General features: G+C 46.4%; 1 protein-coding gene across 4 annotated transcripts in view; it reads right to left on the bottom strand.

The window, feature by feature from the left end:
* The window catches only part of CRACD (capping protein inhibiting regulator of actin dynamics), a 268,869-nt gene that overhangs the window by 18,343 nt on the left and 224,062 nt on the right, over positions 1-26,464 (bottom strand). For 2 of the 4 annotated variants that reach the window (XM_032334353.1, XM_032334354.1), the window contains exons 5-6: positions 8,133-8,268; positions 647-811 (exon numbers count right to left, since the gene is read on the bottom strand). In XM_032334353.1, the coding sequence (XP_032190244.1) occupies positions 647-811; positions 8,133-8,252 (285 nt within the window). In that variant the 5' untranslated portion in view covers positions 8,253-8,268. Of the gene's footprint in view, positions 1-646; positions 812-6,107; positions 6,130-8,132; positions 8,269-26,464 lie in introns of those variants that run through there. The other 2 variants (XM_032334356.1, XM_032334355.1) reach the window with 2 other exon arrangements.

Raw genomic sequence — 26,464 nt, 5'->3', positions numbered from 1 at the left:
CAGATCGGACAATGCTAGACCAATATGACTTTCTTCCCTCGTTAAGTAGACTAGACTTCAAGATAGCGTGTTTGATATGTTCTGCCTCGTGAAGGACCTACTTCTTTCTTTTCTCATCTCCCTTTAAATTAGTCTAATCTGACGAGTAATCACTCGGTGCTACTACGTAAGCACTAGCTGAGTCCTGGGGCGACAGAGATGTGGAGACTCCAGTCTGTCCTCGAGGAACTCCACATTTAGAGACGGAGAGAGCACAATTACATGGACACGGATGAGTATGGGCGTGTGAGAAGCATGAAGGATGCCCAGCCCAGCAAAGACACAGGGGAGACAGCCCCGAGCAGGGGTAAGGCCGGCCAAGGCTTCCTGGAAAAGGTGGGCCCTGCGGAGTCTTGAAGAGTAAGTGGAAGATGCTTTGAGGAGCAACCGTGAAGGGCACGTCTCCCTTTCGCCACTCCCAGCTGCCCCCCGAAGTGTGCCTCGCTGCAGACCAGGGGGTGCCCTCCAGCCCCGGGCCACTCAGCAGAAAAGCTTCTCTCTCACATTCCCTGCTCCGCAGAGCCCAGAGTCTCTGGATGCCCTGGCCACTGCCCAGCGTCCTCCCCTCGCTTATCAGCAACCAGGTCACTCCCTGGAGGAGCCTTACTTTGTTCTCGGTGTCTGAGAGGAGGACGTCCTCGTGAGTCACAATCTCCATCGGACTGGTCAGGAGCAGATCCTCTTCTAAGCCGGCCTCACCACTGTCTGCCTTCTTCATGGGAATGGCACTGGGTGGTGGCCGCCCAAACTTGATGTTTTTGCTCAACTGTCGCTGGAGAAAAACCAAAGAAGGACATTCTGAAGCAGGGAAGTGGGTCGCGAGGAGTGCGGGCAGATGCCCCGCATAGCTAGGGGGTCCTGGGGCGCGTTCTGCGCACGTTTCTAGACTAAATACCATGCCAGTGAGCCACGATGCAGTTCTGGGATAAGTGGATTCGTTTTCCAGTGTCTGTTCCTTTCCCACCTTCAAGCCATGAGCTTTTTCATCCAGCCACCTCTTTCCCAGAGATGCCAACATTATCCAGGGGGCAGAGAGACCGTATTTTGAAACCAAAAGTGGGAATACATGTTATAACAAAATTTTTTCGTTAGTCCTATAAATGTATTTATTAAGAAGTCTCATAAAAATGATAAGAAAAGAGTTACATGAAATGCAGGAACCACTGGGGAAATTCTAGACCCTCATGGTTGCTGTAACCGGGGAGCCCTCCAGCTTCTCTTGGACACATTCTCCCTGAATATGTTTTAACCACCTTCCTCACCAGCCCTCACTCGAACACCATGTTCTGCTCACATGGGCACCGAGGTGAAGGGGGCCCCAATGCCGGCAAGTCCTTCCATAATCAATGCAGACATCACGGAAGACACAGAACGATCCTGTCCTGCCGTGAGGACTTCTCTTTGCCCGGCTGCAGTTTGACAGCGTGAACTGTGGGGCAGAAGGAGCCCAGTGGGGAAGGGACAGAGAAGGAGGCAGAAGGAAAGGGCCGAAGAGGGATGCACGATCCGTGGCAGGTAGGAGGGTGTGTGGGGGGGAAACGGGAGAGAAATTAGGAAGATCAATGGTGTTCAGAATTAGAGAAAAGCCAGATCAGAAAAATAAATATATTCTCTGAAGAAAAAAATTATAAATATAATGATAAAGGGCAAAATATTTAATGGGCTGTGGCAGAGAAAATGAACAACATTCAGGAAGCAAGAAGGGTACGCCGTGGCCACCTAAAGGACTACTGAATTAAATATGCTGTGCAAACCCGTGCCTTCGTCTACAGCAGGTTCACAAGCTCAGCGCTCCGGACGTGTCCCACCACATCGCTCTCTGCTGTGGGGAGCTGCCCTGTGCGCTGTAACAGCTCAGCAGCCGCACCGGGCCCCTGGGCACCAGATGCCAGCAGCAATTCCTTCCCTGTCCAGACAGTCCACTGTGGGGGTAAGAGTGCTGTGCCTGAGAGCTACTGCTCTAGACTTAGGGACTCCGGCTTCGTAGTCCTTTTGTGCCTCAAAAAAAAAAAAAAAAGAAAGAAAGAAAAGGAAAGGAAAAAAGAAGAGAAAAAGAATGGGAATGCATTATCTGATATTTACCTTTAATCTGGCTAATACTTAATCCCACAGAGCCACAGGGGGCTTTAGCAATCACACAGTCCAACCCCCTCATTTTATAAAAAATGTCAGAGGTTCAGTGGGGAGAGGTGACTGGCCCAAGCTTATGGAAAGAATGGCCGCGAAGGGATTTGAATCCAGGTCTCCTAAAACCATAGTCAGTGTTATTTGCTCTGCATTCCACAGGTTCTCACGAATTTGACATTGCGCCACTTTCTTCCTCTAGGGGCAGACATAGAGAGATGATGCTGCCTTCGTAACTCTGTGCCCAATTTCCTTGGCAGAGGACTCCCTTCGGGGAGATGCCCCTTCTGAACTCACGGGTACTCCGTCCACCCACTCGTGCCCAGCTCCCCCTCGGCCTTGCATGGTAGACAGTGAGACTGCAGAGACACGGAAGAGATGAGCCCAAGACTCCCCTCCCCGCACCCAGGGCACCCCAGCATGCCAAGTCAGGAGCACAGAAAGACAGAGGACTTGTATTTGATCTGCTGCTATTTCAGCCTGAGCCTGCCTCCCCTGGGAAGGAGCACACATCAAAAGCCCCGATATCAGCCAGTGAAGTACAGCTTGAGCAGCCTGAAAGGGATTTGGGGAGGGGAAGGCTGAGACAGGGTGCCTTCTCAGAACCATTTAGCGGGAAGCGGCAGTTAGTATCTACCCTAAGCAGATCAAGAAGCAGGCACGGTTAGAGCAGCCGATGGAGTTAGACAAGAGGACATGGTGTAACAAAGTCACAGGCCCGTCCAACTCTGCTGACCTGGGGGAGAGGGGGTCGAACGGTTCCTGTGTCCTAGTGAAAGCCCTAGCAGGAATTCCCTCGGGGACTCCCAGCCCGGCCTTCGGCTTACCAGTTATCCCTGCTCTGGATAGGAGTGTTGGCTGAGCCCTGGAAAGTGTGCTAAACCCCCCTCAGTGTTGGCCGAGCCTTGGAAAGTGTGCTAAACCCTCAGACTTAGACGTCCTGTTGTCAGGGTCTGCCATGTCTCCGTGTTCCGGAACGACTAAGATGAGGGGATTTCCTCTAGTTACAGTAGAAAGAATAGTTCTTTAACGAGCTTCCCAGGAGAACATGGCCTAACAGTCAGTGCCATTCCGTGAGGGGGTTTTGCCACCATCACAAAAAGAGAATGAAAATGCTGAAATTCTTCTTCATGAGGCACCTTATAAAATACTTATGTTGGTCCACCCTGATGCGTAAGAGACAGACAAGCGTATGACACGATGTAGTCGCAGTCTAGATGGAAACAAGCTCCAAAGATGGGAAGGCTGGCGTGGCGAGCAATGGCAGAGCTGCGCGCGGATGGAAAGAGAAGCCGATGGGATAAGAACAGGAGGAATGAGGCACACGGGACGAAGCTGGAAGTGGAGACGGTGGTTCTAAGAACTGAAATGGAGCATGAAGTCAAAGAGGTGAGCCGAGAGGAGGGTGCAGGGGTGTGGAGACGGGGGTCGGGGGGAGGAAGAGGTAGAGGGCGGAATGAGACCGTGACTCGCAGGGATGACTGATGTCACAGAGACGTGCACCCTGGCCAAAGAAACACAATGCTGTTGCCTTTGAGAATAACAACGTGCATTTCTGTGAAGCCTCTGATTTAAAATCCCTCTAAGAAAAATAAATTCAGGCTGGTGGTTTCGAGCTTAGGGGGATGAGGAGGGGAGGCCCCCGGTCATCAAAGAAATGCTGGCTGCTTTCAGGGATCGGGCTGCCGCCTCTCTGTCCAGACAAAGGACTGTCTTCCTAGACACACACCAGCAGCTGGCAGGGAGGAGACCTCAGAACCAGGCCAGGGTGGGACTGAGGGTTCAGGGCCATCGTGACCGACCCTCAGGTCTGCAAGGTGAGGCTCCTGCACCTGCACGTTTTCCCTCCCCCGGGCTTCCTGCTCCAAATGCTTCCTGCAGCCGCCTCAAAGCAAATAGGGCTGTCGAGACGCTGTGACTTACTGACAATTAGAATGTGCTTGCTGAAACCTATTTGGCAATCTCGGGTGTCATGTGACTTGAATGTAGGGCTCAGTGGGGCTTTTTTGTGACTTCATTTCTGTCCACTACTCAGGCATTGTCACGAGAAGAGCTTTGATAGAAGCAGCCCCTGACAACCAGACTGTCGGGGTGGAGCCTGCCCTGGTAAACTACTACCACTCCTCCACCTTCTCTACTACCCAGGGGCCCTTCACATACACTGCGAGGACAGCCGGAGAGGGGGGCAGGGCACTGCGCCTACACCGACGGGCCATGCCGCCTGCGGCTGTGAATGGGGTTACTGTGAGGACTGGAATGCAAGCTAAAAGGGACTATATTTTATTCATTCAAACTGGGCCATTTTGTTGTAACATGGAATGCCAGAGAGCGATGTTATAGGAATGCACATGCATATTTATGAGGCTTTCTCCTATGGTGTGGGAATTCCAAGCACATGGTATTCGGCAGCTCTGGCACAGCCAGGATTTAGATTCGCCCAGACTGCTCGCGGCCATCCTTTACACTGTGTCTGCGAGAACAAAGCAGAAGAAAAATAAAGTTTCTGTCCTCTTGAGTGAACTACAGATGCACCCGTAGTGAAAATGAATTCTTAAAGAAGGGCAAAAGAAAAAGCATATAGATTTACAGATATCTGCTCTACACAGAAGTGGCTGAGAGCGGGTATCTATCCTTTGTGTGCTTGACAGCTGCGTGAAGTGTCAAAAACCTCCAACATATGACACTTTGGCATTTTTAAGTGAAATCCAGCTCCGCGGGAGCCAGTAGCTACTGAAGACGGAGGCTGCTCCTCCCGGGCTAAGTAGTCCGTGGTCTAATAGAGCTAGCATCTTCTGACAAAGGTGTGGTATAATTCTAGAAATCACCTGCAGGCTTAGACTCCAATGTTCCTGAGTTTTATCGTCACTTGTTACCCACTCCATAGCCTGGGTCTGATCTGATCTAAGCAGGTACCTCCCTGGTCTGTGATCTGGGCCGCTGTAAGGAACATCAAGGTCACTGCAGTCCAAATGCAGCCAAGTGCGAAGCTTCCCTCAACGCTCCGTGCTACAGCAGGTGAGCAGTGGTTCCGTACAGATGGCAGACTTTGAAAACTAGAGGGCCCAGATCATCCATCATATTTACCCCCTTATTTTTCAGATGGGGACAGCAAGGGTCAGAGTCAATGACTTCCCTGGAAGCCGCACAGCCAGGTGGTGGGGAGGCCTGGGACAGAATTTTTATTTCACCCACTGGCCGTGGAACAGCTGACTGTTATGTGTAGGATTTTCAAAAAGGGCATCACTATTGGTCTGACCCCTATAACTGTCCTATATATTAGAATTTGTTCTCCCTACAAACATGCAATATTTTTATACTCAGGGAAAAAAAGAGTCATTTTTCTTGTAAAGTTTCAATCATTTGTGACGGAAAGTTTGGCAGATGACAGATTCACTTGATTCAGAGAATGCAGGCTTACTGACGACACTGCATTCAGTCACTCTGCCCTCAGAGCGGTTACAGACGACCCCGGCGCCCCCGCCAGCCAGCGCAGCTGGGATGACCACGTGTGGACACTAGAGGGCGACCTTTCCCAACACAGTCAGCACGTGCACCTTTCTGGGGGGTTCCAAGGACTGGGAAGTTTCTCAGGCCAGAGAAAAATGGCTCCCCTCCCCCACCCCCAATGGTATCACGATAGAAATCTCATTTCAAAAGAATGTCTTAATAGTGACTAATCAGCCTGCCGGGACATCTACTGTCAAATAGGTATCCGTTACTTTTCTGTTTTTAATAAACATACGTACATACACAAACACGATTTCGGACATAAAAAACATACATGCCTCTGACATAACTAACACCCTCATTCCATGCTGGAGTCTACGAGGGGGCGGTCTTTTATGCTGCTTACTGAGCACCAATATCAGCATAACGTTGTCATGGAAAAATGCAAAGCATTCATGCAAGTATTAATAAAGTTAACTACTGTTTCTATGACTTACCAGGAACATACTGCTTAGTCGACTGAAAAATAAAGCACAGTCTTTTGGGGGTGATACAGTCATAGCTTAATGTCACTCCAAAAATCACATTTTCTCTGATAATGGTCCCCATTTCCCTCCTCAAAGAGCAAAGCCTCTTTATTTAAAAAAAAAAAAAAAAAGTAGACTAGAGAGCAGTAAAGAAGCTTGTGAAGCCATACCACAGCAGAGGCAAAGTCAGGCAGACCTTGGGTGAGTAGGTATTGCCCGAAGGAGAGCACTTTCCTCACATTTTCCTTTCCGTTGTTAATAGAACTGCTGCTTCAGGGAAGTTGGTTGTTTTACATTTTATTTATTTATTTATTTATTTATTTATTTAAATTAAAAAATTTTTTTTTGGTTGCTTTACATTTTAACTGTAAGATCTGATTCTTTAAATTTGTGCCCCGCAGTGTGAGCTGGAACAGTTACTCGCACATTCTTACTGAGTTTCAACAGTGCAGAGTTATATGTTTTTTCCAAGTCCAAATCCACTTCCTGGTGGGGCAGTGGCATGCGGTGTGACGTTAGCACAGACATCATTTAAGACAACACACTATTATCTAATTTTTAAAGAACTCCTCGAAAGCCCTTATGAAATACAGCTGTTTCACGGACTTAACTCTGGAAGTCATTCCTCTTGGAAAGGGCATATTATGAGCCCGGGGTTCAGAACTTCTTAAGAATAATAGCCCAGGAGTCAAAATACTGCACGAAGGAAAGGTGATGTGGGGAGGGGGTCCAGCGTTTTCTTGGGCAGTCACCACCCTTCCTCTTCTCCAGCCTAGGAGAAGTGACAGCTTGCTTCGGAGTCTGTACACATGTAGCAGCACAGCCAGCAAGAACTGAGAGCAGAACCTGGTCAGGACATGCTAGAACCTGACGGAAGGGCCTGCGTCAGCGCTGAGGGCAGGACGGTGGCCCTGGGCCGTGGCTGGCAGCCGGTATAAAGACCCAGGCCAGCTCGGGTGTGGTTCTGGGTGTTAGCTATTTCCCCTCCTGCCATATGCTCTATCAGCTGAGAGTGTGCAGACATGTAACCACAGACCCCCAAATGCATAGCTAATGTTCAGTAGAAACAAGAACATTTCAAGAAAATAGAAAATTTCCTTTGAGTTATCGGCAGCTACTCAAGCCGGCTGTTCCCCCCGCCCTTCATTCATTTATACATTCGTTATTGTAGACTTACAGACAGATGGGAATCAGCAAACCAGAGTCCCTCGTTCATAATTTGGATCGCCTCCAAGCCTTCCCATCTCAGAGAAGTGCTTGCTTGGGCACTTCTGTCGGGTGAGTGAATCCTACCAGGCTATCGAGCAAACCTATGTGATCAGATCCCAGGTGTCTCTGCTCCTCTTGCTTTCCCTGGATTTCCCATGATCTCAATCACATTTAGTGAATAATTATTTTATTAAATTTTCATTATGAAGGAGTTACCACCTGCGTCAGTTTTATAGAGGAAAACTGCCCGACTCTGCAGCATGAGCAGGAGGGAGGTTGACGAGGTTCCTGGCTTTCCTCCAAGACAGGGTAGCTCAGGGGAAGCCAGATTTACAAATACAGCAAATAATAAAGAGTCTCCCCCATCACTGTCCAAGTAGGGGACGTGCTGTGCATGCCCTCAGCTACAGTCGACCCTGTGCTCAGGGATTATGGGCGACATTCAATGGTTACTTTTCCAACCCTCCCACCCCCACCGCCCAGCCAAGCCCTGAAGCTTCTCTTGGGTACCTGTCCTCATGACATGCAGTTAAAAATGAGGGAACAGCTCAACAGAACAGGAGTGGGGTTGTTAGGTAAGTGGGTACAGTGGTGACGGTGCGCCTCTCACAGGGCACAGAAGGCTTCCAGAGAACAGAGTCAGGGTTGAGAGAGCAGAAATTCTCACCAGGAGCTCCCCTGGCTCTCCTGCTGCCTTACTCGAGGCCACTCTCAGGATCTTCCCGCTTCCCCCCGTCGCCGGACCCCCTCCTATGGATCTGACTTTGCAATCTCAAGCTGTCTTACCTGAAGAGTTTTGACTTTGCCCAGGATGTTGTCCTGTGACATTGCTTGAACTGTCTGCTCACTCTCTGCTCCCCCATCAGGGATAAAAATACTGTCATGGGAAAATGCCCGGGTTCCCATAGAATAGTTGAAGGACCTGGAATGCAAATCATGTGCTTCATTTATTAGGATGATAATATTTCTTTTGGCAATTCAGTTTCCTACTCCTCCTGATTTAGGGGACTCCCCCCACAGCCCCTGTCTCCCTCAGAAAGCACTTCCAGCGTTGTGTCCTTTTCTGCGAGGGGTCAGCCAAGTCGCTGGTAGGAGAAAGGGTCTCTCAGAAATACGGGAGCTTGTCCCCAACACAGGGTTTTGGAGCCGCTCCAGGACAGAACTCAAAGACAGCTCTTGACTTGTAGAGGCTCCGGAACCCGAGGCCTGGCAGGAACTGGAACTGGAGGAGCCCATGTCCTGACAAGCCTTTCAAGCTGCCACTGTCCATTTTCCCCCAGGAAGCCTGTCAGCCAGCACTGTCGAAATCACGTGCAGATCTACAGGTTAGACGCAAGAGATTTTCTCCTTTAGATGACAGATTGTTAAATCCACGCCTCTAAGACAGAGACTTGACGAGGCCGAGAACTGCGGAGAGGACCTACAGGTATCGTCTCTGGGGCTGGACTCTTTAAGAGAAACACGTGTGGGGGCAATCCGGGGAGGCTTTGTGCACAGCGAGCGGCTCGGAAGCAGTAGGTACCCAACCGTAAACACGTTTCAGCTGAAGGGGTGCACTTCATGGAGTCCAGGCTTCCCCTTGGGGTGAGCTGCAAGAAGATGCGCGGCAGAAGCCCCTGTTTCCCCCACCCCCAGGTCTCGGACATAACTGCACTCTGGGAAGGCTGCTCCCAGGGGTGGGCGGAACCACACGCTCTCGGGAAGGCAGGGAAGGTGCATTTCGGTGATGCTGGTTGCGCATGCAGACTCCCGGGGTGAGAAGGGGCTTCCCCTGCTTCCCTCCCTAGAAGCGGGTCCCACCTGGAGCTTTTATCAGTGACCCAGTGTCAGTCCTGGGGGAGGGGCGCCTGCAGCTGGGGCTTCTAAACTGAATTACAGACACGCAGCAGGCGGGGTCCTGACCAGATCTAGATGGGGTTGGGAAGGCTGAGTACCAAATCCTGCCCTCGAATCGGCCAAATCTGAGCCAGCAAGGTGACAAAGCATATGAGGTTGAGAAACCAAAGGCTTGGATGCGAGCCTCCGAGCTGTGCGACCTTTGTCAATGACAGAGCCGCCACCAATCCCACCCTGATGAAAAGTTGTGCTGGAGTGTTACGGTTGTCATCTCAACCCGAACCCCTTGTTACAGATGAAACTCGGGGGGTAAATACCCATATCTAAAGTCACCTGAATAGAAGCAGTAGAGTGAGAAAATGAACTCAGAGCTGCGGATTACGACCCCTCTCCCAGTCAGCTCAAGTGTTTTAAAGCAGCAGAATAGGTTGGTCTTCCCTCGAGTGAGGGGAGGGGACGCCAGTGGGAGAGGAAGTGCCACGTGGGCTGGACCTGGATTAGAGAGACTGAACCGCTGGAACACCAGACCCTCTAGAGCAGCGACCCACTTTAGGAAACAGGAGGCACTGTTTCGGGTATGAATATGAAAAGAATCAAAGATCTCATTATCTCACTGTCTTCAGAGACTCTGGCCAGACGCATCGCCCTGTGCTCGGCTAAATCCCATTCCAGTTTCTTGGGCAACCTTAACTGGATCGTGAACTTGATCTCCCCGATCCCATTCTTCTTCCAGGCAGGCTAAGAATCCACACTCCCCTATCCTGCTCTTTCTGTGTTGCCCCAAATGTTCCTTGCTGCCAACTGAATGTCCAGCCATTCCCCACTTCCAGAGGATCAAACTGAAAAACGAAAAATGAACGGTAACGAGAGTGGTAGTGATAATTACAGCAGTAGGGGCAGTCACAGGGGCAATATCAATGCGGGCTAGATTGTATCAGACACGTGCTGTGTCCCTGTCGTTCGTGCTAACCTCTTCAGTATCATATCTGAATCCTCCTGATATATACTATTTAAACTGTATGTGGTAGGCACTAGTATGAAGCCTACTTACAGAAGAGGAGACGAAGGCTTGAAGACAGTGGGTGACTCGCAATGAATGAAGCGATGTGGATCGGTTTCCGGCCTCGTTTCCACTGGACTACTTGTCTATTTTTACAGCAATAATTCCACACTGCCTTTTTTTACTACAGCCTTTTTTTTTTTTTTAAGATTTTATTTATTTATTTGACAGAGAGACACAGCGAGAGAGGGAACACAAGTAGCAAGAGTAGGAGAGGGAGAAGCAGGCTTCCCACGAACATGGAACCCGATGCCGGCCTCGATCCCAGGACCCTGAGATCATGACCTGAGCCGAAGGCAGAGGCTTAACCCACTGAGCCACCCAGGTGCCCCAAGAATTGCTTTTGTGATAGCATTAGACCTACAGATAAATTTTGGGATAACTAACGTCATTACAATTCTTGATTTAGTCCGTGAGCATCAGATATCCTCATTCGTTTAGCTTCCACTTACTTTCTCCCAATGATGTTTTGTAGTGTTGTGCGTAGAGGCTTTGTACATATTTTGATAGACTTATTCCTACTTATTTGAGGTTTCTGAACTCATTGCAAATGGTATAGCCAAAAATTTTTATTTCCTAATTATTTATAGGTGGAATATTAAATTATAATTGATCTTTGCATACTGTTTTTAAAACTAGGCTTAGCTAAATTTATTAACTATAATAATATGACTTGATTCTTTTGGACTCTCTATGTATACAGACAGGTTGCCTGTGACCAAAGGCAGTTTTGTTTATTTTAAATCCATCCTTCCTTCCTTTCTTTCCTCCCTTTTTCTTTTCTTTGTCATCCTGCATTATCTAGGAACTTCACAAAGTTGAACAGAAGTCATGATCGTAGATTTGTCATGTTCTGGAACTAAGCAAAAATGCATTCAATATTTTACCATTAAGTTATGCTGTAACTTATAGATTTTGTGTAGGTTATATCACTGCTTCTTCAAAAAGACAGGCATCTTTTATTTATAGCTGATATTAAGATTTTTCTCTTTGCCTTGGTTTACAGCAGTTTTACTTTCTCATGGTCATTGTGAATTTCCTCTATTTTATCTATTTATAATACATACATAATACTTCCTAAAACTGTTACTTGTGGCTTTCATCAATTCTGGAAAATCTTCATCCTTCAAATATTGCTTCTACCCCCTTTTTCCTTTATTCCCCCTCTGATTCTCCAATGTTTGAATGCCTTACACTGTTTCCCATACCTGTCAATTATTTTCACTCAATATGATTTAGTATGGATTTTTTCTTTTTTAAAAAGATTTTAAGTATTTATTTATTTGTCAGAGAGCAAGCAAGTGAGCAAGAGTGCACAACAGGAGGAATGGCAAGCAAAGGGAGAAGCAGGCTCCCCACTGAGCAAGGAGCCAGATGTGGGACTGGACCCTGTGATCAGGACCTAAGCTGAAGGCAGATGCTTACTGACTGAGCCATCCAGGTGTCCCTTAGTATAGATTTTTCTACTGACCTAGATTTTAGCTCATTAATTCTCTCTTTAGTTATATCTAATCTACTGTTAAAACTATCTATTGAGGGGTGCCTGGGTGGCTCAGTCAGTTAAGTGTCTGCCTTTGGCTCAGGTCATGATCCCGGGGTTTGAGTCCCAGTTGGGCTCTCTGCTCAGCAGGAAGCCTGCTTATCCCTGTCCCCCTGCTTGTAGTCCCTCTCTTGCCATCTGTCAAATAAATAAAATTAAAAAACTAAAACAAAAATAAACAGCTATCCATTGAGCACTTAATTTCAGTACTGTTTTTCATATCTAGAATTTCTATTTGATTCTTTTTAATAGATTCCAGCTCTCTGGTGAAATTCTCTATCTTGTCAACTATTTTATTGAATGTATTAATCACAACTTTGAAATACTAAAACTCCAATATCTTTATATCATCTTTGGGTCTACTTCTATTATTCTGTTTTTCTCATAGTTTGTTTCTCAACTGCCTGGTAATTTTTTGATTGAAGTCTAAGTATCAAGAATGAAACCCAGAAGAGGCTGGGTTGTCTCCTTCCAGTGAGGACTCACCCAATCCTTTAGCCATCAGTGGCAGAGAGGATCACCTCAATTCAATTAGGGACTGTACTGAGCATGGCTGGCTAGCAATCTTGGTAATAAGGCTCAGACTACCTCTGCTTTGTCCTCATACCTAGGCTAAGGCCCCCTGTTGTCTCAACTGACAGCCTGGGTTGCTTCCTAAGGTCTCCCTCCTTGGTAGGCCCCAGACCCCAATTTTCATCTTTCTAACATCACACACTGTCAAAAACTGTGTTGCCTTTCAGCCTCTATCCTGGTGCAGCTTTATCAAGAAATCTATCGAAAGGAAAACTGATGGGGCCCCTGGGTGGCTCAGTGGGTTAAGCCTCTGCCTTCGGCTTGAGTTGTGATCCCAGAGTCCTGGGATCAGCAAGCCCCACATGGGGCTCTTGGCTCGGTGGGGAGCCTGCTTCTCTCTCTCTCTCTCTGCCTGCCTCTCTGCCAACTTATGATCTCTGTCTGTCAAATGAATAAATAAGATCTTAAAAAAAAAAAAGGAAACTGTCACCTAGATTAGATTCATTCTTCTGAGTTTCTCTTCTCTTGGGGATTTCAGTCCTTCAAGTCCTGACTATCTCGGCAGCCACAAACTCCAGTTTTTGTATTCCAGGCTCCAGGAGATTGCCTCCAGTTCTGCTGCCTTCTCCTCCTCTTGGCAGCCACTCTTAGGCTTTTTGGTCTCTTGCTCTCCACCAGGAATCACTTAATCCCACAGAGGAGAAACAATGTGCAGAAAGTTGGGCTCAACTCAGTGGGCTTGTGTTCTCTCCAGTATCTCATTGTTCAAGTCTGGTGCAGGAGCAGCGATCAGATGCCTTCAAACAGATGTCTTAAAATATTCTCTCTGCATTTCTACTTGTTTGTGGTGGGAGCGCTGATTTGCTTCAAGCTACTTCATCACAGCGGGAAGTAGACATGATTAAATAACTTTTTGATACTTACGAGGTTTCTACAGCTGTCAGAACCTACTTATTTATATGGCTATTACTCTTAAGAGGATTACTTTTCAAACCAAAAACATTTCTATCTTTTTCTTCTTAGATCTAGTTTTTGTCCTATTTTAAAGCTCTGAGAAGGAACAATGGAGGAGAATGGTAACTGGTTTATTGGTTACATGAAGGAACACTCTCTTCTAAATATTTCAGTTTACATCATGTAAGTTAACACTAAATCCTTGGCAATTTGAATAATCTTGAATATTTGGTGATCATGGCTACCAGCTCCGGTTCCAAACAACTCTACAACGTAGATTATTTCCTTTTCTCTGAAGGAGAAGCTGCGACAAAGAGTAGGGGAAAACACTGCCCAGAGTTCCGGAATTTGAGACAGGGCTGGAATTCAACTGAATAGGCAGCGTGTGGAGATCTCAGCTTGAAACTCGGTTTTTAGGAACAAAGAGTTTGGTGGCATCATTGTCCTTAACAGCTGGGAACTAGGAATTACATGATTGGGAGGTGGAGGGGCAACCTAACACAAACTGTACCTTAGCAGAGTTCATCTGGACTTCTTTATTCTTGACATTTAAAGACTTTTCACAATTGATTGCGAATCAGGCCAGTCCTTCCCCTTCCTTTTATTATGTGTGAACTTAGAGGCAAGGCCTCTGAGCCTCAAAGAGGCAACTTTCCCTCAGGCTTTATGTTCTCAAAAGGAAAAAAAAAATGCCACTTAGCTGTGTGGGAACCTTCTCTTCCCATGCCAAGAACACAGAGCAGCCTCTTGATCATGAGAAGAGATGTATAAGGACCTCTAAAATCCCCCGGATCTTGAACTTCTAAATGAAGGATTGTTAATACATTTAACAGTCCTTTAAATTTAAACAAGATCATCTAAAGTCAAATGCAAAGCACCTGTAGTAAAAACAAACTCCAGAAGGAAAGAAAAAGAGGCCCACTTGGGAAATCTGTAACAACACTGGTCTCTGAGGAGAAGTCTTCATTAGTTTAGGGAAGAATCACAGCCATGCCTTGCAGAGGTCAGAAAAATGGTCCCTTTGGCCGTGGAGGTCCAGGCAGCAGAAGCTCCTGGGGCCCTAGGGGCAGAAAGCATGGCTGAGATTCATAACTCTCATTTCCCTATCTCTGTCCTGGCTTTGTTGCTGATGTTACTGGAGATTGGTAGAGAGGCTCAGATTTCAGACATCTAATCAGAGGCCTCCAATCCTCCCACAGACCTCTGATTTGGTCTGTCCCTTTCACTCCTTGTTGACTCCTACTGTTATGTTTTCAAAGGCAAGGGTGGTGATTATGAGCTTGAGGCTCCTCCTCTGGTTTCAGCATCGCCTCTTACAACGGTCTGTGTGCGGCTCCCGTACTCTCCTCTCCTCTCCCCACGCGACCAGCAGCACAGTGGACCCTGCTACTTGGCTGTCCCACTGTCTGTAAACTCAACATCAATGAAATCAAGGTCATCAGTGTCTCCCACAAAACTCCCATTTTTTCCTGTTTCTTTGTTACTATCACCCCTCAGGCTCTGTGCAGTTATCATTTTATGTGAGGTCTGGTCCAGGTCAGGAAGAAGCCGTAGTGCATTAGACCTTAATGAGTAACATCATCTGTCCTTTCCCATTCAGAGATCCTTCGAAAACAGTGCAGAAATCAATGGGTAGGACAAAAAATCCTGAGCTCCCAGACCGACTTCGGCCTGCACTCCATGCGGCCAGCCAAGGCTCCTCCACCCCTGCTGCTTGGAGGCTGGGGCTGCTGCTCTGCGCGGCTCCAGTGGGCCTGTCTCTGCAGGGAACCAGCAGCTGGAGCGGGAGCCGCTAATCCAAGGCCCTGTCCGCAATAACAGATGGCAGGCCTTGCCCAGCCCACGGCCACTGCTCACAGGGCCCTCTGTGGCTACGGAGTCCACGACCGGACTCCTTTTGGACAACAGAAGCTGAGGTCCCAGGAGGTGAGCTTGACCAAGCCAGAACTGAAACCAGAACTCAGGCTCCTGAGTCACAGCGGATGGAGCTTTCTAGTTTGACTCAGTGTTAGTCATTAGAAATCCGTTAGTTTGGATGTCTTTAGGAACAAAGATGCTATGTAAATAACAGCTGCTTGACAATAAAGTAAGATTCCCAGTTCACCCAGGACTGCAAAGCTTATAGAAAAGAAGGTGAACCGATTTTATTGCTTAAATACCAAATCTGTGAACCAAATGAGGTTCCAGCACCCGTGAATTTTTTTTTTTTTTAAAGAGTTTTTATTTAGGGCGCCTGGGTGGCTCAGTGTCTGTCTTCGGCTCAGGTCCTAATCCCAGGGTCTTGGAATCAAGCCCCACATCAGGCTCCCTGCTCGGCGGGAAGCCTGCTTCTCCATCTCCCACTCCTCTTGCTTGTGTTCCCTCTCTCCCTGTCTCTCTGTCAAATGAATAAATACAATCTTAAAAAAAAAAAAAAAGATTTTTTATGTATTCATTTGACACAGAGAGGATACACAGAAGGAGCGGAAGGCAGATAGGGAGGGAGAAGCCAGCTCCCTGTTGAGGAGGGAGCCCAATACGGGCCTTGATTGCAGGACCCCAGAATCACAACCTGAGCAAAAAGCAGATGCTTAACTGACAGTCAACCAGGCAGCCATCTGCGAATTTTTGCGTATTTGTATAATATTGACTGAGACTATTTTGTTATAATATATACTTAAAGTGTTGTTTTAGCCATTTGTAAATGTATAGTTCGGTGGCATTAAGTACATTCACAATTATCACTGCATCTGTCTCTAGAACTTTTCATCATCCCAAACTGAAACTATCCCCATTCAACAATAACTATCCACCTCCTCTTCCCCTAGCCCCTGGTAACCACCATCTTTTTTTCTTTCTTTCATTTTAAAAAAAGATTTATTTATTTGAGAGAGAGAGAGAAAGAGAGAGAGAGAGAGACAGGGGTGGGGACAGAGAGAGAGAGAGAATCCAAGCAGACTCCACGTCCAGCATGCAGCCCAATGTGGGGCTGGATCTCATGACCCCGAGATCATGGCCTGAGTTGAAATCAAGAGCCGGACATGTAACCAACTGAGCCACCCTGGTGCCCTATCATTCTCCTTTCTATGTCTATGAATTTGACTATTCCAGGCACCTCATGCGAGTGGTTTATTTCACTCATCTGGTTTATTTCACTTAGATTAGGGTTCTCAAGTTTCACCCATTAGCGCGTGTCAGGATTTCATCTTTTAAGGATGAATAATGTTCTCCAAGATGTATACTGTCCCGTTTTGTCTGTCCATTCATCTGTGGTTGAACATTTGTTCCTACCTTTTGGCCAGGGTGAATAAATGCGCTTGGACACTGGTATTAATCAAGATTTTTCAAAATGTATAAATACAGCGTCATGACTTCTAACTATGTGTAGACATGGCTGAGGGTAAGTAGGTGTGCCTGATATTTTCAATTCACACCAAAGATTTGACATCACTTTCGTATCCTCTACCCAAATTAAACAGTCACTCTCTGGAAAGATGAGTGGAGACTTCACAGGACAAAAAATGGGGAAAAAAAGAGGAGAAGGAGAAGAGGGAGAAAGAAGAGAGAATCTCTTGACATTTGCCTAAAATCATGGGAAATCGGGAGGTGCAATGCTTCAAATGCTGATCGTGCTGAGTCACAGAGCAGCAGCCCCTAGGGTTCCATCCTGACCCCAGACAGCCCAGGAGGCTTAAACACCATAAACGGTTCTACTAGCTAGAGACCAGAGGCTTCTAATAGGTTGAATCTATTCTAACAGAATTGACTATTGATTATTAGCACTTAAACAGACTTGGAGTGGCTTAGGGGGTCCTGTCTTACCTACACCTTCTTACATTTAAGCCCTCTGATCGAAGTCATTATGGGTTTGGAAAGAGAGGAAGAAAGACTCATTGCTGTGCCTCCCCAACCCCACCTCCTTCCCTTTTATTTACCCAGAGTCGGCTGGACGGCCTTTATAATTCTACCCAGAAACTCTAAGAGGCTATTTCAGGATAAGTATTATAGTACTCTTGGGTGCGCTTTGGCAGCACACAGACCAATACCGGGCTGTTCTGAAGGGCCCATTTCTGAGCTTCAAGTTATCAAAGATTCCAGAAAACTCGGCTGAGGCCTGAGTGGGTGGTCCCGCTGTGCGGTAACACACAGAACTGGATGATTATGCTAGCAACCACGCCAAAAACAGTATCAAGTTCACACATTTAACCTTTGCTCAGGAGACGCTTTTATTTTTATGATTTTAAATTCTAAAATGACTTCAGAATTCTACAGTTGCTACAAGCATGATCTGAAGAGCTTCTGCTTTCCTGGGCCACTGGAGGAAAGTGCTGGCATGGTGCTCCCCCACCCCACTCCAAGGTGGACAGCGGCCACTCGAGGATCCATCCTTGAACATAGACAAGAACGTGTATGGGAGAGCTCCGAGGCAGGTGAAGATCCCTGAGGCAGCTGAAGAGCCAATGAACGTGTGACTGACTGTCACCGTGACCTGGTTTTACCTCCAGCCTATGGGAATATGATTGGCATCTCCAAAGGATCTCCAACTGAAGTTCTCTCCAAACCCACTTCTTTTTTTTTTTTTTTTTTAAGATTTTATATATTTATTTGTCAGAGTGAGCAGAAGCACGGAGAGCTGCAGGCTGAACAGGCAGAGCAGGCCAGGGAGAAGCAGGCTCCCTGCTGAACAAGGAGCCCGATGTGGGACTCGATCCCAGGACACTGGGATCATGACCTGAGCTGAAGGCAGAGGCTTAACCAACTGAGCCACCCAGGCGTCCCTCCAATTCCACTTTCTCTCAAACTCCACATCAGCCGTACAGCCATTAATTTGCCAGCATAGAAACTTCCAACAGTTCCCTTTTGTTAAAATCGTCCCAGATGAAGCTGCAATGGTTGGTGGCACTTAAAGTCTGCATGGCAGGGCCCCCAACAACTCTGGCTGCGTGTGCCTGCTGCTTAAACCTTGTTCTCCCACTAACCTGCTGTGTGGCCTTGGGCAAGTCACTACATCTCTATGAGTCTCAGTTTCCCCATCTGTAAGTGGGGAGGCTATTAGGGCCTACCTCATGAAACTTCTGTTGGGATTTATCGAGTTAGGATATGTAAAGCACTGAGAATAGTGCAAGCACTCACGTAAGCATTACCCTACTTCAGGCAGCCTGAAACACACAACTCCACTCCCCAAATACCCTCTCTGGGCTCTTCCTCTCCACGAATTGCCCAGTGCCAACCTCTCAGTTCAGGCCCTACTCATCCTTCCAAGTCCCGCTCAAATCTTATTGCCCCCACCGGCCCCTCCTGCTTCCTGGAAGAAAGGAGTCTTGTCTTCCTCTGAAAGGCCAATGCATGTGTCTCCTGCTGTTTTATGGTATGGCTGCTATAATCATGCCTTAAATAAGACAGAAAACAAAAGGGCTGTGCATGTTGTAAAGCGCCGCACAGACACTAATTCCAACAATAATGACGTCCTCTTATCTCCACTACAGTCCGGGAGCTGCATGAGTGCAGGGATCACATATCTCCCATAGTGCCTCCCACAGTAAGATTGTGAGTGAACTTTTTCAGTGCAGGAGTAAATGATTAATACTGTAGAAGAGTCAGTGTCTCAGATGGGTAGGTCACTGAGGGAATGGGAAGCTTGAGACAAACACCCTGAGGGGAGGAAGAGGAGTATTTTCAGACCATGGGTATTTTCCAGGTACAGTGGTCGTATTCATTGTGGTGGGCCTATGCCAGCACATGGGCAAGTGAGAAGGACAGTCAGCATCTTAAAAAGCTTCTTCTGGGCCTCCGTTTCGATTCAGATCAGGGAAGTGTTCCAGGCTCTGCTTCTTTCTTTCTGGGTCAAACCCTCTCTCTCCCACCTAGCTTTCCTGCTCTGTCAGTTTCATGCTCTGTCAGTTACAGTTCTTAGGTGCAAGCAAAAGAAGCTAACTTGGTCCCACTGGACCAAAAGAAAATTTACTGACAGTCTGGTGGGGGCTTGAAGAACCAAGAAAGCTAGAGTCAAAGCTTGAAAAAGATAGGAGTAGAGCTGCAGAGGTGCGGGCTGTGGGGGCCTCAGCAGCCACCGCACCACAGGAAAAGCCTCATTACAGGCACAGCCGCAGCTGTGTTCCTCACATCCTTGAGCACCGACCACATCAAAGTCCAGGAAAGAAAGACCAGCTAGCCAGGTGGGTCCCATGTCATGCCACACTGCACCCGAGGCGGGGGGCGGGGGAGTGGAAGATCTGGCCCTTTGGCTTGTCAAGGGAAGCAAGCACCATGTCTTATGAGAGGTACACACAGAGAGGCAAACTTGATTACCTGGGGGGGAAAAAAAAAAAAACTGGGGAAAAGAACTGTTGGAAAAGGAAATTGGATGCTGACTGCTAATTACCAAAAACTGCCACCACACCATGCTTCTGGGGCTGTGTCTTGATTCTCCTTTCCAATTTTGCCCACCCAGATGGACAACGTCCCTGAAAAGCACTCTGGTGTTTTGATTCTGCTTCTCTCGCAAGAGACTTTCTTGGTGGCGTGTGCCGCTGCCTGCGGTTCTCCACGCTACTGGGATGCCCAAGCCCAGGTCCTCCAGACTTTCAGGCACGGCAGATAATCTATTTCTTTACTGTTGAAGATACTCGTTGTGTTTTCTGCTACCACTGAAATCATCCTACCGGATACAGCCTTCCAGCCACTACTCTACACACAAGGCACACTCTGAGATGCGACTGCCATCATCCAACCTCGGGACGTGAGCCCACAGGGAAACTCTCCCCACCCAAAAAAGGAGAAGGCTTTCTGCAGCTGCATGGTTCACACATGTCTTAGGCCAGCCCCCCTACTCCTTATCCTTTGTCTTTTTTGGATAAGCATCATGTAATTTGGGACCACAGATATTGAGTAATTACCATAGCAATGATTAAGGATTCACTTCAGGAATAAGGAAATATAATTATAGTCCCCAGGCAGTTTGTTTCCATGACAACAGGGGCAATTGCAATTGATCAGCAGTTTTCTAGTTCTAAACAGATCCGTGAGTCTCATTCAAATGAAATGCTAAAGAGCAATTAAGTGCCCGCGGCAGACATCTCTGGAAGGGACTGGAGTCCGATCCTGCTCCATGCCACATCCCGGACTTTGGCATCCTGTGAAAATCTACAGCGCTCCACAGCTCTAGAGCACCAATCCCCTACTAAGCACAAGAGAAATGGGACAGGGCAAAAGAATTCCAGGAAGAGGAGGGAATTTTGGAATCTTGAAACAAACCGTCTTGGAACTGGAAGTCAAAGGATCATTTTCTCCAGCACGTGAACTCTGTCCTGGGTCTCCCTCGCAGAGGACAGCTGTCTAACCTAACATCAAGTTCTGTAAGGACTCCACGGGCGGTCTGTTCCATGCCTCAGTGGCTCCACCTGAAGAAAGACCTTTTCAGAAACCATTTTGGAATCAATTTAGTCTTGCTCTGGGCTCTGGAAATAGAAAACTAGTAGCTACCCCCTCCTTATCTCGGTAATAATATTACCCCAGCATTTGTAAAGTGCTATTTAATGGCAGATAGTGGAATGTCACGTGTGGTTTTTGTGGTCCTCGTGATAAGCCGGGAAGAGAACATATCTATTTCACAGCTGAAGGAGCCGGCTTGGTCAAGATCACACAGCGCAGGAATGAAAGCAACGCGTGCGCAAGAGACCATGACTCCCGCCCTGCTGCTCTCCCACACGCTGTGTCACCATGACTAGAGATCCTTCACCCTCCATCCCCTCTAGACTTGCTCGGCCCAGCTCCATTCGTTCTCCAGTTTAGCCCCTAGATGTCATTCACTGAGTGGTCTTGTCCCTCTTTTCTAGTCCCTGTTCAATCAGCACATCACAGGTTCCTAAGTAGAGTAGAGTATAACTGCTCAAGTCACTAAGTCTTTTATTTATTTTTTATTAACATATAATGTATTATTTGTTTCAGGGGTACAGGTCTGTGAATCCTCAGTCTTACGTAGTTCACAGCGCTCACCATAGCACATACCCTTCCCGATGTCCATCACGCAGCCACCCCATCCCTCCCACCTCCCTCCCCTCCAGCAACCCTCAGTTTGTTTCCTGAGATTAAGAGTCTCTTATGGTTTGTCTCCCTGTCTGGTTTCATCTTGTTTCATTTCCCCCCCTTTCCCCTATGATCTTCTATCTTGCTTCTCAAATTCCTCATATCAGTGAGATCATACGATACTTGTCTTTCTCTGATTGACTTATTTCGCTTAGCATAATACCCTCTAGTTAGATCCATGTCATTGCAAATGGCAAGATTTTGTTTTTTTGATGGGTACATAATATTCCATTGTGTATATAGACCACATCTTCTTTATCCATTCATCTGTTGATGAACATCTAGGTTCTTTCCATAGTTTGGCTATTGTGGACATTGCTGCTATAAACATTGGGGTGCACATGCCCCTTCAGATCACTATATTTGTATCTTTAGGGTAAATATGCCATAGTGCAATTGCTGGGTCATAGGGTAGCTCTATTTTCAACTTTCTGAGGACCCTCCACACTGTTCTTCAGAGTGTCTGCACCAGCTTGCATTCTCACCAAGAGTGTACGGGGGTTCCCCTTTCTCTGCCTCCTCACCAACACCTGTCACTTCTTGACTTGTTAATGTCAGCCATTCTGTCTCTGTGTGAGGTGGTATCTCACGGAGGTTTGGTTTATATTTCCCTTCTGCCAAGTGACGTTGAGCAGTTTTTCATGTGTCTGTTGGCCATCTGGATGTCTTCTTTGCAGAAATGTCTGTTCATGTCTTCTGCCCGTTTCTTGATTAGATTATTTGTTCTTTGGGTGTTGAGTTTGATAAGTTCTTTATAGATTTTGGATATTAGCCCTTTGTCTGATATGTCATTTGCAAGTATCTTCTCCATTCTGTCCGTTGTCTTTTGGTTTTGTTGGTTGTTTCCTTTGCAAAAGCTTTTTATCTTGATGAAGTTTCCATAGTTCTTTTTTGCCCTTGCTTCCTTGCCTTTGGCGATATTTCTAGGAAGAAGGTGCTGTGGTTGAGGTCAAAGAGGTTGCTGCCTCACTAAATCTTTTCTGACTTCACCTTCTGAAAAGCAGCAAGGCTGAATGATCTAAGGTACCACACGGGGACCGGAGAGCCTGAGCTCCATGGCAATCTCACCGACGACATGCTGTCTTATTACATTGCGTAATTCTCCTTTCCCGGTGGGCCAGGGGACAGTGAAACTCTACCATGGTGGGAAACTGAAGGATGAGGTAGATGAACACTGAACATACAGTGGAAAGAGTCAGCATAGCAAAAAAGAGCAGTATTTGTACATTCGGTACATGAATAATGTGAATGCCTGCTATGTGCCAGGCACAGCTGCAGAGGCCGGAAATACAGTGAACAGCCATGTAGGCCTGCTCTTATGGAAAGGTGAACCACGAGAACAATGGCAAGGAGGCCTGATCCAGGCTGAGGGGGCCAGAGTAAGCTACTCACTGAGGAAGGCACACTTGGGCAGAAAAATAAGGATAGAGGTAATGAGCTGGGAGCAAGTGGAGATGGGGGATGGGGTTCTTCCAGACAAAGGGCAGCCACACGCACAATCAGCTGACTTGGATTCTAGTCACACTTCTAAGACTAACAGCACCCCACTGTGATCTCTTCAATAGTCTGTGTCCCCATTTGTAAAGTGAAGGTATTGATCAGGACTAAAAATTACCTTAGACTTTTACTTTTTTTTCCCCCAAGATTATTTATTTATTTATTTGACAGAGAGAGAGGAAGGGAAGCAGGCTCCCTGCCTAGCAGAGAGCCCGATGTGGGGCTTGATCCCAGGATCATGACCTGAGCTGAAGGCAGAGGCTTTAAACCACTGAGCCACCCAGGTGCCCCTTACCTTAGACTTTTAACATTGGTGTGTGTGTGTGTGTGTGTGTGTGTGTGTGTGTGTGTGTGTGTGACTACTGAATAAGGGTATCAGTAGACAGTAAGATTTATATTTCTGTGTGTGCGCGCGCGCGCTTGCGCAGAGGGGCTGCCTGGGGGTCAATCACAGGCAATTTTTCTTTTTACAGTACAGATGTCTTTTTTTTAAGCATCTATCCTGCCATGAATTCAAAGAAGTGGATTTCAACAACTCAGGTTTCTTTCCATTTGTTCTAAAAAAGTGTGATTTTCTGGATGGAGCAGGCTGGCACTTGAACCCAAGGAACTTTCACTTTTGCTTCCTTCTTTTCCTGATCATTTTCCTTCACACGTTTCAGGAAGCTATCTTGGCTGTTAGAGGGCTTAACATGCGCAATATATATACATGAATTCTCTTGGCAAGAATCTTGTCCAACAGGACCTACAGCGTTCTGGGCAATGTTGTAGACTAACACTTTTGTCAGGGTAACACGTGTGCGGAAGTCCTTTTTGACAGATCCCATTGATGTCTCTAATATCACCTGCCTATAGATTCACAGGTGTGGGGCCAAAGGAACAAGTCTATGTATGTTTCCTAAAAGGCACAGACAACCATTTCCGATAGGCAGTCTCAAGCATGACCCCAACTCCTCCCCCTGTCCTCTGTCCCTTCAAGACAACTGCTTCCCTCAGTGGCGGGCCCTCAAGCAAACAGGCACCGCTGTTCCTCCCAACCAGCCTGCCCTACTGGACAATGATGTCCTGACACAAAATTATCATTTTCTGCTCTGTTCCACATTTCTACCTCCTATTTTGGGAATTTAGGAGAAGAGAATAAGCCCTGAATCTCCCCTGCCAATATGAACTTATCACCTCAGCCAGATAGGATCTCATCAATGCCACATTCATTATTTAAGACAAAGTCTTTTTTGAAATATAATTCACATGTCATAAAAATTCGACCTTTTAAAGGATACATTTCAATGATTTTTAGTCTATTCAAAGAACTGGGCAATTATCACCACCACCTAAGTTTAGTTTTTATCATCCCCAAAAGAATCTCCATACCCATTAAGAGTCACCCCCCAAACCACCCCATGCCTGGCAACCACTAATGTTTCTGTCTCCATGAATTTGCCTATTTGAGTCACTCATATAAATGGACTCATACATTAGGTGGTGTTTTCTTTTCTTTTTTTTTTTTTAAATTTTAATTTTTTTTTTTTTAAAGATTTTATTTATTTATTTGTCAGAGAGACAGTGAGCAAGAGTGAGCACAGGCAGACAGAAAGGCAGGCAGAGTCAGAGGGAGAAGCAGGCTCCCTGCGGAGCAAGGAGCCCGATGTGGGACTCGATCCCAGGACGCTGGGATCATGACCTGAGCCGAAGGCAGCTGCTTAACCAACTGAGCCACCCAGGCGTCCCTAGGTGGTGTTTTCTAACTTCTTTCTTTCACTTAGCATGTTTTCAAAGTTTATCCTTGTCATACCATATCAGTATTTCATTCTTTTTTATTCCCGCATAATATTCCATTGTATAGATATAAAACTCATTGTATTTATCCATTCATCTTTTTTTAAGTTGTCATGGATGCCATCGTGGGGCTGAAACTCAAGACCCCAAGATCAAAAGTCACATGCTCTACCCACTGAGCCAGCCAGGCACCTCAATTCATTCATCTTTTGATGGACTTTTGGATTGTTTCAACTCTTTGGCTATTATGAATAATGCTGCTATTAACATTCATGTACAAGTTTTTGTGTAGACATGCATTTTCATTTCTCTTGGGTGTATTTCTAGGATTGGAATTGCTGCATCATATAATTCTATGTTTAACTTTCTGAGGAACTGTCGAACAATGGCTGTACCATTTTACATTACCATCAACAATGTATGAGGGTTTCAATTTCTCTACATTCTCAACAACAGGTTACTACCTGTCTTTTTTTATTATAGCCTTCCTAATGGCCATGAAGTGATATCTCATTGTAGATTTGATTTGCATCTTCCAGATAACTAATGATGTTGAACACGTATATTTTCGTATGTTAATGGACCTTTTAATATCTTCTTTGGAGACGTGTATTCAAATAGTTTATTCAGGGGTGCCTGGGTGGCTCAGTGGGTTAAAGCCTCTGCGTTTGGCTCAGGTCATGATGTCAGGGTCCTGGGATCCAACCCAGCATCAGGCTCTCTGCTCAGCAGGGAGCCTGCTTCCCCCTGCCTCTCTGCCTACTTGTGATTTCTGTCTGTCAAATAAATAAATAAAATCTTTAAAAAAAAAAAAAAAAAGAAAAGAAACCACTACTTTAAAAAAATAGTTTATTCATTTAAAATTGTTTTGGTCATCTTATTACTGAGTTACAAGAGTTCTTTACCTATTCTGAATATGTCTTTTATCAGATGTATGATTTGCAGGGCACCTCGGTGGCTCAGTTGGTTAAGCGTCTGCCTTTGGCTCAAGTCATGATCCCAAGGTCCTGGGATCGAGCCCCACATAAGGCTCCCTGCTCAGCAGGGGGCCTGCTTCTCCCTCTTCCCTTGCCTGCTGATCCTCCTGCTTGTGTTCTCTCTCTCCAATAAATAAATAAAATATTAAAAAAAAAAGATGTATGATTTGCAAGTGGTTCCTTCCATTCTGCGGATGGTCTTTTCATTTTCTTGAAGGCATTATTTGCAGCACTGAAGTTAGTTTTTTTTTTTTTTAAAGATTTTATTTATTTATTTGACAGAGAGAGATCACAGTAGACAGAGAGGCAGGCAGAGAGAGAGAGAGAGGGAAGCAGGCTCCCTGCTGAGCAGGGAGCCCGATGCGGGACTCGATCCCAGGACCCCGAGATCACGACCTGAGCCGAAGGCAGCAACTTAACCCACTGAGCCACCCAGGTGCCCCTGAAGTTAGTTTTAATGAAGTCCAATTTACCAATTTTTTTCTTTTGTCACCTGTGGTTTTAGAACCTAAGCAATCACTATCTAATCATGAAGATTGACTCCTTTGTTTTCGTTTAAGAATTTTATAGTTTTAGCTTTTACATTTAGGTCTGTAATCGGTTTTGGATTCACTTTTGTGAATGGTTTAAGAAAGGAGTCCAACTTCATTCTGTGACATGTGGCTATTCAACTGTCCTAGCACCATTTGTTAAAAGGACTATTCTTTACCCATTGAATCGCTTAGCACATGTGGTGACAACCCATTGACTACAAATGTGAGAGTTTACATTTGTACTCTCATTTAAATTCCATTGATCTACATATCCTTATGCCAGTCCCACACTATATAGGCTACTATAGCTTTGTAGTAAGTTTTAAACTTGAGAAGTGTGAGCCCTCCAAGATTGTTTTGGTTATTTT

Source organism: Mustela erminea, chromosome 2 (assembly GCF_009829155.1).
Source record: "Mustela erminea isolate mMusErm1 chromosome 2, mMusErm1.Pri, whole genome shotgun sequence".
Classification (NCBI taxonomy): Eukaryota; Metazoa; Chordata; class Mammalia; order Carnivora; family Mustelidae; genus Mustela; species Mustela erminea.
This window is presented reverse-complemented; position numbering and strand designations above follow the sequence as displayed.